At 34.3% G+C, this 13,865-nt stretch overlaps 1 protein-coding gene across 1 annotated transcript in view; it reads right to left on the minus strand.

Moving 5' to 3' along the window:
- The window catches only part of ATG2B (autophagy related 2B), a 44,592-nt gene that overhangs the window by 13,525 nt on the left and 17,202 nt on the right, over positions 1–13,865 (minus strand). The window contains exons 16-32 of the mRNA XM_035539431.2: positions 13,163–13,265; positions 11,941–12,133; positions 11,675–11,817; positions 10,549–10,706; positions 10,137–10,309; positions 9,652–9,802; positions 8,716–8,915; positions 7,766–7,846; positions 6,571–6,677; positions 6,241–6,333; positions 5,277–5,347; positions 4,199–4,275; positions 3,805–3,975; positions 3,132–3,273; positions 2,082–2,284; positions 799–1,025; positions 16–124 (exon numbers count right to left, since the gene is read on the minus strand). Coding sequence (XP_035395324.1) covers positions 16–124; positions 799–1,025; positions 2,082–2,284; positions 3,132–3,273; positions 3,805–3,975; positions 4,199–4,275; positions 5,277–5,347; positions 6,241–6,333; positions 6,571–6,677; positions 7,766–7,846; positions 8,716–8,915; positions 9,652–9,802; positions 10,137–10,309; positions 10,549–10,706; positions 11,675–11,817; positions 11,941–12,133; positions 13,163–13,265 — 2,402 coding nt within the window. The remainder of the gene's footprint in view (positions 1–15; positions 125–798; positions 1,026–2,081; positions 2,285–3,131; positions 3,274–3,804; positions 3,976–4,198; positions 4,276–5,276; positions 5,348–6,240; positions 6,334–6,570; positions 6,678–7,765; positions 7,847–8,715; positions 8,916–9,651; positions 9,803–10,136; positions 10,310–10,548; positions 10,707–11,674; positions 11,818–11,940; positions 12,134–13,162; positions 13,266–13,865) is intronic.

The following is a 13,865-nucleotide window of genomic DNA, read 5'->3' on the forward strand; positions in this document are numbered from 1 at the left end:
CAGACAGTCGTTCACCTTGCTCAATTGTATTTCCATTAGGAAATCTGGGTTTCTTCCTCTTCCCCCACATGCTGTACTCCTTCCATGCCTTGTTGGTGTATGAGAAGGAGAACTATGGGGACTTCTGTGGAAATTAAAGAAAAAGAAAGTACACTTTCCTAGTCTAAATTTAAAGCCATCTCACTGTAAGTCCAACTCTAAGAATGTGCATGTTTCACTGTCTATTACTCACTAAGATTTTATGGGTTACAAGACAAAAAGAGACTGGAAGTTGTGTTACTGTTTACCAAAACAAAATCCCTTCTTTTTATTGCTAAAGTAATGCATACTTAAAGTGCAAGGTGTATGCTTCCTACCAAATTCACCTTAATAAAACATTTCCTTAATTTTGGCCATGACAATATTAATTCCTCTTTAGCTTATGTGACATCAGTAAAATCAGACTCCAGCCATCGCAGTCTCTAAAACTCACTCCTTAAACACCAAACTGCTTAGGAAAATTTAACTTTTCAAATAATCCTTAAAAGCAAACCCATCCCTCCACCCTCAAAAAAGAAAAACAAAAAAGAATGACAACAAAACAAAACAAAAAAAAAAACAACAACAAAAAACAGCTTGCTCAGGTTAAGACATAGAAAAAATACATCAAGCTAAACTGAATAACAACAGTCCTTATGTGGAGGAAGCAAAGGAGCAAGTGAGGAAAACTTGAGGTTAATCTCATTATACAATCTCAAATTAAAGGGAAACAAAGTATTTTAAAATGTCCTAATGTACAAAACTATGTCAAACACTTACATGAAACTTTTAGCTGGAGATGTTGGTGGTGCAGTCCCAAAATCCCTTCCACCATAAAGATGCCAAATAAGAGAGATTTCCTTCACAACATAGCGTACCAGAGGAATGGGAAAATGAAGGGGAGCTTTGCTTGTATCTGTTTTTTTTATAGGTTGGCTGAAATGATTTTCCCTTATAATAATTGCATCATCAACCATTTTTTTAATTACTGGTTCTTCTTCTTTGTCCTAAAAAAGTACATAATATTGAGAAGGTGAAGTTCACGTTCTTTATTGACATGTCTAATTCTTTCCTTTAAAGAGAAAAAAAGACTACTCTGTACTGTTTTCTGAAGCTTACACAACACAGGCTTGGTTTAGGAATGAGTCTTACAGAGTAACATAGATACACATAAGAATAAAGTAGAAGCTGAGAAGAAGTTTAAAATAATAACTCCTCATCCAAACTAAAAATCAAAATAAAACATTTTGAGGTAAAACAAACAAGCAAACATACATATATATATATGTATACACACACACATATATATATACACACACACACACCACATGCACATGGAAGACCTCAGACCACTGCGCTAGCTCAAACACAATGTGTCAAATACATCTTCTATTCAGGAATCCAAAACTACTTCTATTAAACAGAATACAACCAGAGGTGATATGAAGAACATGAACACAAGCTGCTTTCAATGAGTTTGAGTAGTTTCCTAAATCTTTTAATGCAGTGGTCAGATAGTAGTGTGAAGTGACACACAAGCTTTTCTCTGAGGTTTGTAAGAACCTTATGCCCATTAAAGCACTGAAAGCTTAAACTATGACAAAAATGAATAAAATGTTAAAAACTTGCAAAGATATTAATTTGATGAGTATTGTAATTTTTACAACCTTTTTTTAAACTATGCTGTTATTGTAAAGCCAAAATAGCAATAATAAATCATAAATAAAATGTAGAAAAACTACCAATATACTTTGACATAATATTGAGATCACAGAACGATTACATATCGTTGATATTGAAAAATTATATATATATTTGAAAATAGCTTCATTTATCCCCAACAGTGCATGAAGTCCTTGCACACAAAGATTTCTGTGATACTGTGTCCACTAATACACAAAATACTCACTTCTCAATGAGAAAGCTACCAACAAAAATCAACCAAAAAGACCCCCCAAAAACCACTATGAAGACTAATTTCTCCAGCTCTTACATAAGCTTTCCTCTGACCCCGTTTACTTAAAAAAAAAAAAAATCCTTAAGTAATTCTTAAAACTTCTTACAGCAACAGCGACTTTGGGGGCGAAAAGAATGCAGAAGTCATCACTTTCTGCAGGAACATCTCCCACAGCTTCATTTATCAGGTGATGAGTGAACGAAGCATAAGTGGGGCTTGAATCTTGTGACGCATTTCCACTTTCATCTGGAAACAGGAAGAGATCTGAGCAAGATGGCTCCTGAGTTTGAGACCTGTCATCCAAAACACCTGGGAGGTGAAGAAAAGTAGAAAAAACTTTATAAAATATGAAAATATGAACAAAGTAACTTAACACTTAAAACGTGTTCCATCATGAAGAGAAATTGCTTATATCTTGAATCAATTCCTACTATAAATACAATTTTCAAAAATTAACCTACTGTACAATCAAAACAATTACAACTTAATCATATCTAGTTACTAGTAGAGATGTACCAACAAAATAAAGAAAAAACACAGGTCTTGCTATCAATAACTTTCAGTACCACACTGATTGCTCACATTTCACCATCAAAACAAGGACATTGTGGAAATAAATATTATCACTATTTGCAATACAAAATCCTTAGTCAATTTAAACCTGGATTTAGAGCTGCCCAGAACGTAGAAGTTATAATCTTTCAATTAAATCAATGATCTTGTTCTATCTGTTAATTAAAAGACTGCCTCATAGCTTCAAATTCTTTCTGTGTCTCGGAACTGTACCATCCTCCTGAACTACCTTTGTATACAAAATGGAGGTCTTTAATTCCTCCATATCACAGTATGCCATATGAACTTACACCTGTGCTAACATACCTTTTAGAAAATTTGAGGTCTTTCATAGAGTCCCACAAAGCCAGATTCCTTCCTTGCTGTCTTCACTATCTCACTAATGTGTAAATGTCCAGAATATTAAATTACTTTTGCATTACTGTTACTAATAGCGAGAAGCTAGTACTCAATAGATGACTTCAGATATTAAAGGCACACTCCCATTATTACTGCAGCATCTCAATACACACAAAATTTTCAATCCCACCTTCCACTCAAAAGTTGCTCTTTATGTGTACCTATGCCTCCAGAGGATTCTTACCATTAGACTCTGGCTTCATGGCAGATGCAGTCTGATGAGTCTCGATTTCCTCCATAGCATCACTCATCAAATCCCGTAAAATCTGTTGCTCTGATTCAGCAAGGGCTGGTCCATGTGAAGAGGGTTGGCTAAAACTCTCTACCTATAGCAGGTGAACTATACAGTCATACCTTAAAAAGTAACTGCAACATCACACTAAACAAGATTTTGCTATATGTCTTGAAATATGGCTGTTAAACTAAGATAACCGACCACAAATTCATCAGGTAAGCTGAAACTATCAGCTAGACAATTCATAAAATAGATTAGAAAATTATGATTCAGGATATTTCACAGAATCATGGAATCATTTAGGTTGAAAAATGCTAGTGCGACTTTTAGGTCAACAGAGCACTTGGACAGCTCTTATGTATCCTGGAATTTGTTTTGGAGGGATATGAATAAAGTACAATAGGTAAATAGCACATAATATTTAAACTATCAGGTAGTGACCAAAGCAGGGAAAAAAAAAGGTAGTATTTTACTCTCAAACATATTTTTTTTTGAGTTAGATAAAATCAGTTACTTTCTTGTTAACTTCAGAATTTCTCATATTCTTTGGAAGTAGGACATGGGTACCAAAACTAAAACACATTACCAGGAAGTGTAGAGTTAAGTCAGTGTTATTTGATACCTTCATTTTCGGCTTGCTAACTCCACATTTAATCTCTGTCTTAGTTGGAGGATGTAGATCACCATAACTTGCAATGTATTGTATAAGATTCATTAGTGCAGCACATGAATCGGAGCAGGTGCGAATATGGATTACATCACTGGAACAATGCAGCTCAAAACGTGGTTTAGTCTAGATAAGAAACGTGAGAATATTCTTAAAACCACTCTAAGGTTGCATAAAAATAGCTTCTATACACAGATGTTTTTAAATTAGTTAAACTAGTCAAAATGGACTTAAAAAATAGTACATGTAAGCTGAAAAAAATAGATTCTAAGTATAATAAAGTAATTTTCAAATCACATATCTGTCCTGCAGATTTTACTTTTTATCTTAGTTGTGATTAAATACTTACTCTTTCCTCCTCAGAATCAGATTTTACTGTTGTAATAGTTAGTTCCAGCAATCCCATATCCATAACACGAACATAATCTGAAAGAAAATGCGTTTAAAAAAGAAAGTACTATACTTAAACGTTTCCTTACTATATATTTTTGGTTATTAAACAATTAGAAATAGTATAAGCATAAAAAAGGATCTTTTTGCCAAAGTCTTTCATATTTCTGGATTTCCTTCTATTATGAAAAGTCAGAGTTCAAGTAGCAGCTATGCAAAATGAGAATTCAAGCATTTTCAGTACAATACATCACCCCCACAGCAACCATCTGTGTGCAATGTAATCTCTAAGACATTTATCCTCATCCCACCCATGAGAGTTAGAGAAAGAGGCACACAAAAGCTGGGTGACTAAGCATCTCAGGAGTTTTTCAGCCGAAGTGGGAGAGAGAGCACATTTTAATACTGCAGTAATCCTTCAGTACCACAAATAACTTATTTCCCCTCTTTCATGTTTAAACACAGTAAGCACACCTTTATTCTGTCCTTCATTAGGGACCTCTGACCTAAACTAAATACACCCATTTGTGCACACAGGGCTTCATTATTTTTCCAATTTATTTTTAAATATTGCTCTAAGTTCCTCAGTTCTAATGGCTGTTATTGTATGAATGAGAGTAAAATAGTCGGTATCTTTCTGAAAAGACTACCTAGAATTCCACGTGATAAAGAACCCTTCAAGTACAGCTATTGAGAATGTATAACTCATTTTATGAGCTTGTTTTTCTTATTTCTTTCTGTGGTAAGTTCAGATTTTTACGAAATATGCTTTTTTCAAATACCTAATATGCAGCTGTAACAAGAACAAGAGGACTTTCAAGTTTCTGTTCTCTGACACGCTTCTGCAACTACAAATCCAAACAAGAACACTCATTTTCATCAACACCACATTACTCATTCATATTCAACTTGCTGCTCCTTATCTTCTCAGATCTTCTTCAGTAACTCATATATGCTGAATATTCCTGTAATTTTATTTCTTTAGGTCCTATCAGAAATTCAGCAATTGATTACAGTTAAATTAAAAAGGTCCTTACCTCTATGGAGGTTCACCATAACAGTGTTGCATTTGTCAGACAGATGCAAAGCAGCTTCATCTAAAATTATTCTAAGAGAAAAAAACAACAAAAAAAAAACAGAGATGAATTAAACAAGATTAAGAAATGTTGTGTGACTCACCAGAAACAATATGAAGTTAGTATACAAAAATGTTTTAAAATACAAATATATCTCAGATATCATAAATCCAAAAACTCTTCAACATTTCATCATTTCCAAATCCATCAGGTAACTGTGTAACATGGATCTAATGACTGCAACGTTCATTCACCATCACTAATAAGATTTTATTGGCTTCTTAGTTTATAAACTTGGCCCTTTCTAGAATAAAAAATAATGTGTTTTGGCATGCTGAATTATTAAACAAATACTTCTAGTTTTTTTGTTCTTTTTTAAAATATAAAGTAACAAAACATTTGTTTGAAGGGTCATTTGTAAGGTTATATCAATAAAAATAAACAACTTGACAGATAGTTCACATAAGAGAACACATCAGAACATAGATGTGCTTAACTTAAATGCACATTCTGATGTGGATATACACGGAATATATATTTAACATTGAATAAAGTTGTCTTAAAAATATTAGAGGTAGACAATAATCCCTAAGTATTTTGATAAGTAATTACTTGTCTACATATAGCAAATCTTTAAGAAATCTTAAAGTGCTCCTAATTAAGAAAATACAATTTCATTCCAGGACACCTTTCAACTGGCTCTATTAAAAATTGCAGAATTGCTAGTTGTTAATAGAAGTAATCCAATTAAATAATGTATTTAACCTAATAAACAGAATAATTACACCTAAGCAGAGTATATTTCAATGGTATATTTCACCAGTGCAACCATTTACACAATATGAATGCTTCATAGATCAAATAGTAAACAGGCATTACAAGTTTCACAGAAGCTTCCACGCTTCACAAGCACTTAAACTCATACCTGAGAGTAGAAGAGGATTTATCTACTGCAACACTGCTGGAAATGCTGAAAGTTTCAACAGTAAGTAGTGATCTGACCGGCAAAAATAAAGGCCTAACAACATATAGAAAAAAATATATATATATTAATACTCCATACACACTTAAAAGTAACTAAATCTTCCGATTTTCAGACAAATATTTATCCTACTTTAGACTGCTTACACTACTAAGCATTTTTTCCAAACAAGCCTAAATAAATGTTCTTAACAACATGCAAACTAGAACATCCCTGAAGAATAAATATGTAGCTGCAGTGCCACCAAGTGACATACACTGACATTTTATTTACCTGTAATCAAGAGCACAACTCCACAGATGTACATGAAAAGTTGTAACTGTAGCTGGAGGATTATATCCCAAAACAGGCTCATCAGAAATATTCAAAAAATATAAAATCTAAAAATCACAAACATATTATTATAATATTTCAATATCTGCTAATTTAACAAACAATAATACATTAGAAAAGAGAAAATCTGTAACTGGTATGATAATAAAATGCTTGATTAGTGCAAGGAACAGGGAGTGAAAGAAGCTCAGATATTTAAAGGTGCTTACCAAGTATATGAATACAGAAAAGCACTGAATGTATATAAGGCAAAAAATACAACATCCAAACTTGCAGACTTAAATGTATGAAAAGACCAATCCACAGACACCTAACTGGCTACTTGTCTTCTAATAATTTTCCCTACCTACTCCTTTGGCCAATTTCACTGCCCTCACAGCAGTAACTGAGCTCAATAAATAAGCAACACCATGTAAAGCAGGCTACAAAAACACATAAGAGCACTATGTAGAGATAAAAGTAGTAACACATCTGTGTGCAAAGCAATGAGTGCAGCTCCATGCAGTTATATAAATAAAAATGAACACAAAAAATATGTCCACCATACTGAAGAATAAGCATTATAAGCTTAAATGACAAGGTTTACCACCTGTAAATCAGTATGGCGTCCATGTAAATATATGCAACTAGACTGCTACTCTACTGATGGCACATCTTTGCTTATGCGGGTTTACACACAGCTTCTCATTCTAGGCTCTCTAGCCTTAACTGCTATGCTATACATCTGTATCTGATCAATACAGGCCCTCTGATTCAGAAATTTGCATTACTGGCATTTACATAATCAGCTGCTTACTGCTTCGCCAAATTCTTTTCCATCACTGTTATTCAAACAATGCAAAACAGGAAACAGACAGAAGGAATGATGTAAAAGGAATGAGCAAGAGGGAAAATACACAAAAATGCTTTCAGGGCTAGGAGTAGTGGGATTTTTGTTGCGTTGTGAGGTTTTTGTTTGGTTTTCATTACTTAAATTGAGTAAATTGGTAAAATAATAAGACAAAACCTAACACAAAAAAAATCCATTGAGGTTTAGTTTGATATTTAAAGCAATTATGTTAAAAAAGTAAGGCATTATGTTAAAGTAATGAAACTGAAATTGAAGATGCAGTTGAGAAAACTGTAGCAATCTGACCTGTTCATGCCAGCTTAAGCCGGAAGGCAACACTCTGTGCTGAAGGGTGGCTCCTCTTAGTCCAACAGCAACTAGAAATTCCTGTACAAGAAAGCTGCACAAGTCAATTTACATGAAATACATGCAACTATTTGACATCTAGATTGTGAAACAGCCATCCTTCTACTCCTGGAATTGAACACAAATTGTCTAGACAGACTCGTCTAGATTGGCCAGAATTAAAAATTCAATTCCCAAAATAGAAACCCTATTTAATACAATCTAATACTTGTTGCAACAGGATAGTTTGGAAACTACTATCAATTTTCTGGTGGTGGTGGCTGGAAGGCTATCAATTCATTTATTCTGGGATTCCCCAGGAATTACCAGGAGCACAAACCCAATGCAGTCCCTTATTATGCTGTTTAAACCTGAGTCAACTGAGCCACAGTGACATTGTGCTGGTCTGCAGATTCCTTCTTCTCTAGATAACTCTAACAGCTTGTTTGTCATCATTATGCCAGCTAACAGGTCATCTTTTAGCCATGCTAATGAATGCTAGTGTTGAAGCCAAATGTACCACTCATTTACCAGAGTGTTACTCCAAACAGGTAAGCAAAAGGCTGCCTATTAGATGACACTGCTAGTAAGCTGAACAGAAAAGCTTTTAAATATTTGTTTTTGCCTTGTTTTTCACTGGATTAAAACTCAACAAGAAAAAGGTCAACTGGACAATAAATAAATTCTGTAAATATAGTGTGACATGCAAAGTGAAACATTGGAAGAATTATTAAATTGTGCTGATGTGTAAACTTTACAATCTACCCAAAAGACTCCAATTTTAACAGAGAATTAAAGTGGCTCCGAATTCATGGTTTCTTCATTTATAACCTTTGTAATCTGAAACCTAAATGCTCCCATGTACACTGAGATAACTCAATTTCTAAAAGCAGAAATTTGAAAAAACAAACCTTTGTATTGCTCTCTATTTTATCTGATTGGATTTTGACTGCAACGGTCAACATATTTGGACAGTCCACTCCCACACCATCTGAAGTAGTCCTACTAAGACCATCTTCTTCCGAAAAACAAATAGTAGGTTCTAACCAATGGGGACGTATCGTGCTGGGCAGTCGTACTTCGGATGAAGGGACGACCCCATCCACCATACCTGCAGAGAGATTTTGTCACAAGTTACCTTGTGGTTCAACGCTGTTACTGATGAATAGTTAAGGAACATTCTTCTTATTCTTAATACCTTTAAAATCCTTTTCATTACCACCAAATAAAGTTAGTCATGCACACTTATAACTGCAAATTGTGGAACTGAGGTTGCACATGATGTAATATTTAAAACCATGGTTCTAGCTAACATTTAAAAACATGGTTCTCCTGTGGGTTACATGGAGTCAGGGGTATGTCTCTGGGAAACACATAAGAAGTTTATTTACATGCGGGTTATCAGACACAAACTACATAGCTTAAAATTCTTCACTTGTTGACTACAATTAGCTACCCAAGAAGACAGAGCAACCTGAATTGCACTGGTAACCTGTACTTTTTTAAAATCAAATTACTACCACCATGTAGGAGGTGTTCACTTTCAAACTAAAGAACAGACTGTTTAGCTAATACTTACAAGAGGACCACAAAATCTTTAAAGATCAGAAGTTGCCATGGAAAGCTTGAACTAAACTAACAACTAGACAAATACAGTTATCATGCAGTTGTATTACTGTAGCACTCTAGGAGCATTACCAATGAATTATAGCCAAATGACATACTATTTGACGAAAGAAAACGGGGGGGGGTGGGTGGGCTGTAGGGCGACAGCATTTCTCCTATAGAACTACAAGTCTATCTCATTTCAAATTTAGCCCCCACAGCCACCTTAATCCCACCCCTACCTTGATGATATAAATTGAGGCTGCCAGAATGGAGGCAAACGTAGTGTCTGTCTTCAAAGCCTTCGTATTTAGTCACACTAAAAAGTGAACCGCTGTTGAATTCAAACCAGAATTCGCCATATTTTCCTTCCAGTATATTTCCATCATCCTGCTGAAGGAAGAACGGAAATGGTAAATTATTGCTTGCTGCAGTTGGATAGTCCAAATTATCTTTACACTTGCTACTAACACGTATTTTTCTGCTTGCATTTAATTACTCTGTATAGCTAAGTAAAAAAAAAAAAAAGCACATAAATAAATAAATCATTAAAATATTATGTCACGTTACAGCACAGTAGCATGAAGATTACAGAACTGTTATACACATTTGTTCCTTCCAGAAAACAGGATATAGAAGTATGAAGGGGTCCCATGGCCAAAACAACAGAACAACTTTTTACATACTATGTTTGATTTTACATGTTGTTTTCCAGACAGTGCCTTACCTTTACATCTGTGAATATTGACACTAATCCATGTGTCACATTTAGCAGAACAGATAGAAAGCTTTGTGAGTTCTTATTCTGAGAGTCAAGCTTTTTCCTTCTGCGTGAACGATAGTTTGGATCAACAGCAGAATAGTATTGTAGTGTTTCCTCCTCTGATCCACTCTCATCATCTAACAGATAAAATGACAAGTAACTTTCTAGCTAGTACACATTATGCCAATAACTCATTTTCCCAACAGTAATGTAATTCAACTTCACACTTATTTTACTTAATAAGTAATTTTTTTTCTTTCTCGATTTAAGTACTTTCTTACAAATTTGCACATTCTTTCCAGTATCATCTTAATCACTTCAGCCAATTATGCTTTTTTTATCACTGTAGTTCTAGAGGATTTATGAAATGTATTACCATAATGAACTGCAGATTTAAACTGACTAAAGCTGTCTTTACTGAAAGTATTGATGAGCTGGCTGGCCACAGATAATCCAACACCATAAGAAAGGTTTTCAAATGTTTCTACAGGAGATGGAGCTGTTGGTTCCCACAGCAGTAAATCATTGCTGATCCTAGAAAGAAATACATTATTATTATTATTATTATATAAAACACATCACTGTATTTGCACTTAGTATAAGGTAAAACAAGCAGTATCTCCTTCACAGATTTCATATAACAACCTTCATAAACAAGGAAGAGGAAAAAGTTCAAGAGAACAAAAAGGAGTAACATATTCAAGAATAAAAACAATAGATAAGGAAATGTTTTCCCTCCATAATTATAGCATGCACATATCAAAATCTAGCATTTGACAGTGACACCAAAGCCTCTATTAATAAAGTGCATATTGGATAAATAGGTTGGGAGGTAGGGAGGGGCAAATACCATTTTGACCACATCAATTTTTAAGCAAAGTTACAAGAAACATTAGTTATTTTGATTTTAAGCAACTCTGTATCTAAAGATCTGTGACATTCAGTACAGAAGTACACTAACAGAACCTGTACACTCAATAACCTGAACATTCAATGAAGGTTTCAGCTTTTCCACTTTGGAAGTGAAATAATGGCTATTCGAGACTAAAACAGATCAGTATGTCTCTTCATGTAGCTAATATGTAGCATAATGCTTACATGCTTATTTTTTTAATTGATTACATCTAGTTGTATTGCTTTGTTTTTCTGCAGATCAGGAACAACTAACAGAAACACAGACTGGGATTCACTATTTCAGAAAGATTAGAGCAAAACTGGACACTGAACAAAGATCTAAAAAGATTTTTCACCGAAATCAAAGGACTTATTTATGTTCACAAAATCTGCCATACTTCTTCAGCAGCTGACTGCTATGGCACCGATCAGACATATCATAGTGTCCCTAATATTAACTTGGAAGAGTATTTACAGAGCACTTTATATTCTTAGAAAACCACACAAATACCTGCTATAGCCATGCATTCAATTGCCTTCATGAACAATTAACATAGAACTAAAAGTACAGGTAACAATAACTAAGCAAAAACAATTATCATACTTGCCTATTGTAAAGTTTTTCGTAAAAGCTTTTGTTTGGTAATGTTAAGTGAATGTTTGGTAACATGAGTTCCAGTACATAATGAGAATTGTTAATCGTTTTATCTTGAAATTCAGTCATTTCAACTATATCTCCTGGCATCACCATCTGAAAGAAAACAAAAAGTGGGGAAAAAAAAACTGAGAGTCAGAAAATGCATACAAAAGTAGGAGATTGATTTTTTTTTTTTATCTACCATAAGAACAACACAGTAACAAAATTTTATAGTACCTCTTCATTTTCAAACATGACTCTACGAGAAGAAAAAGGAGAAGGCTCTGGTCTTCTAATATCACAGACATCCTTCAAAGAATGAGGCCCTCCTTCTTCTTCCTCTTGAAAATTACCATCTCCTTCTTCCTCCTCAGCTGCTATCCTTTCCAGAATGGAGTGCACAGCCAAAGGGTTTATTTTCAATACAATCCTGATATTGGAGAAGTTATGCAGAACAAGCCATTAGAGATGCTGAGCATTTTTATATTGGTACCACAGTCACGTGTCCTACTCTACTAGCTAGCCAGGAAATACACATGGGCTAAGCAGGTCAAAGATCAGAGATCTTTTATTAGACAGGAACATTTGTTAGGGGGAGTGATACCATTGAGAAAGATCACCAAACTTAGAGGCACAAGGTAATATAGAAAAAGAATCATCACACCAAAAGGTTTGTGTCTGCTATTTTCAGCTCTATCAAGTGACCATTAGGTGACCAAAGAAAAAAAACTTAGCGCTCTCCCAAAATAACGTTTATACTATTAGACCACCAGCAGCTGTGAAAAAAATGCTCTGCACGTTCTGTGCAGACTGTATGTATACTGTTACAAAAAATTACTTGTATACAAGAAAACCATAGTGAAAAAAATTCCATACAAAAATACTGTCCAAAAAGCCACTGAATTTTGTGACAAAAATGTATGTGGCAAATTCTAAAATAACCTCTTTAAACAGCTTATTACTTGTCACAGCTGTTAAGTGATTCTATTCAGGAATTGTAAGGTATTGTATTGCCTTACATGTGATATAGGCTGCAGTAATACAGGCATAATGCAAGTCTCTTTATTGTTATTACAACTTTGTACCAGCTTATTAACATTTTGAGACAAAATTCAGCTGAGATCTTTTTGTTGGTGGTCTGTATTCAGTCTTCTTCACTGTAAAAGTAGGAGAAAATGCAAACTAACATATAAAAATGGATAAAGTTTCAAGTCTCCAATCATCCACATTTCACTGAAATTTACTCAAATCTACCCAGAAACTTTTATATATTAAAACCAACTTGCATTATTATAAACGCAGAAGTTTTAGAATTCTTGCGTTCTTTTCAAGAGTTATATGTTCTTGCTTTAAAATTAATTTTAAAGCATTTGCCACATAGGTAGTCTGCATTAAAATTCAAAATATAGTTCTTCAAAAATCCAAACAACCCACACAGAAAAATAAAACGTTATTTTACCGAGGCCAGTCAAAGTTATCTGATGATGTCATATCTCCATCTACGCCACCAGACACTTGAAAAAATTTTATTGGTGCTTGGGCTTTATCTTCTTCAAATGAACCTGAACAGAGAAAGATCACAGAAAAAAATTAACACAGGAATAACAACTGCTAACTTCAGGTTGCTCACTCCTCAGGTTGGGGTCGAACAAGCTAACATATCAATGCTACTAACAAGGCACCTTTGAAACCAGAATGCTTTCACATTATCTTCTAGCTATCACAAGTTTGAAAAAACAGATGCTTCTAATGTATAAGTACCTGTATTTACATAGCATCACTAGATTATGCCAGTCCCTTAGAAGGTACAAGGAATGACAAAGCAGCTGAGAAGGTTGCAAATATAAAACAGTCTCAAGGACTTATTACTTTTAAAGGTATTAGAGTCATAAAAGTATTACAGTTTTCTAAATTGCAATTATTTTAGACATAACCAATCACTTTATTTCTAGACCAGAATTGAGATTCCTCACTTGCACAGGTTCTAGTGCCTCCCTACTGTCCACAACACTTATTCCAACACAATGACAGAGATCTCAGGGATGTCCTAAATTGAAACAAACTGGTATGACAATATGACTGAAAATAACAGAAACAGTAGTTCAGGTCTCAAAAACAAGAAAGCAAACACTACACACACACACACACACACTACTCCCATC

Source organism: Cygnus atratus, chromosome 5 (genome assembly GCF_013377495.2).
Source record: "Cygnus atratus isolate AKBS03 ecotype Queensland, Australia chromosome 5, CAtr_DNAZoo_HiC_assembly, whole genome shotgun sequence".
NCBI classification, from domain to species: Eukaryota; Metazoa; Chordata; class Aves; order Anseriformes; family Anatidae; genus Cygnus; species Cygnus atratus.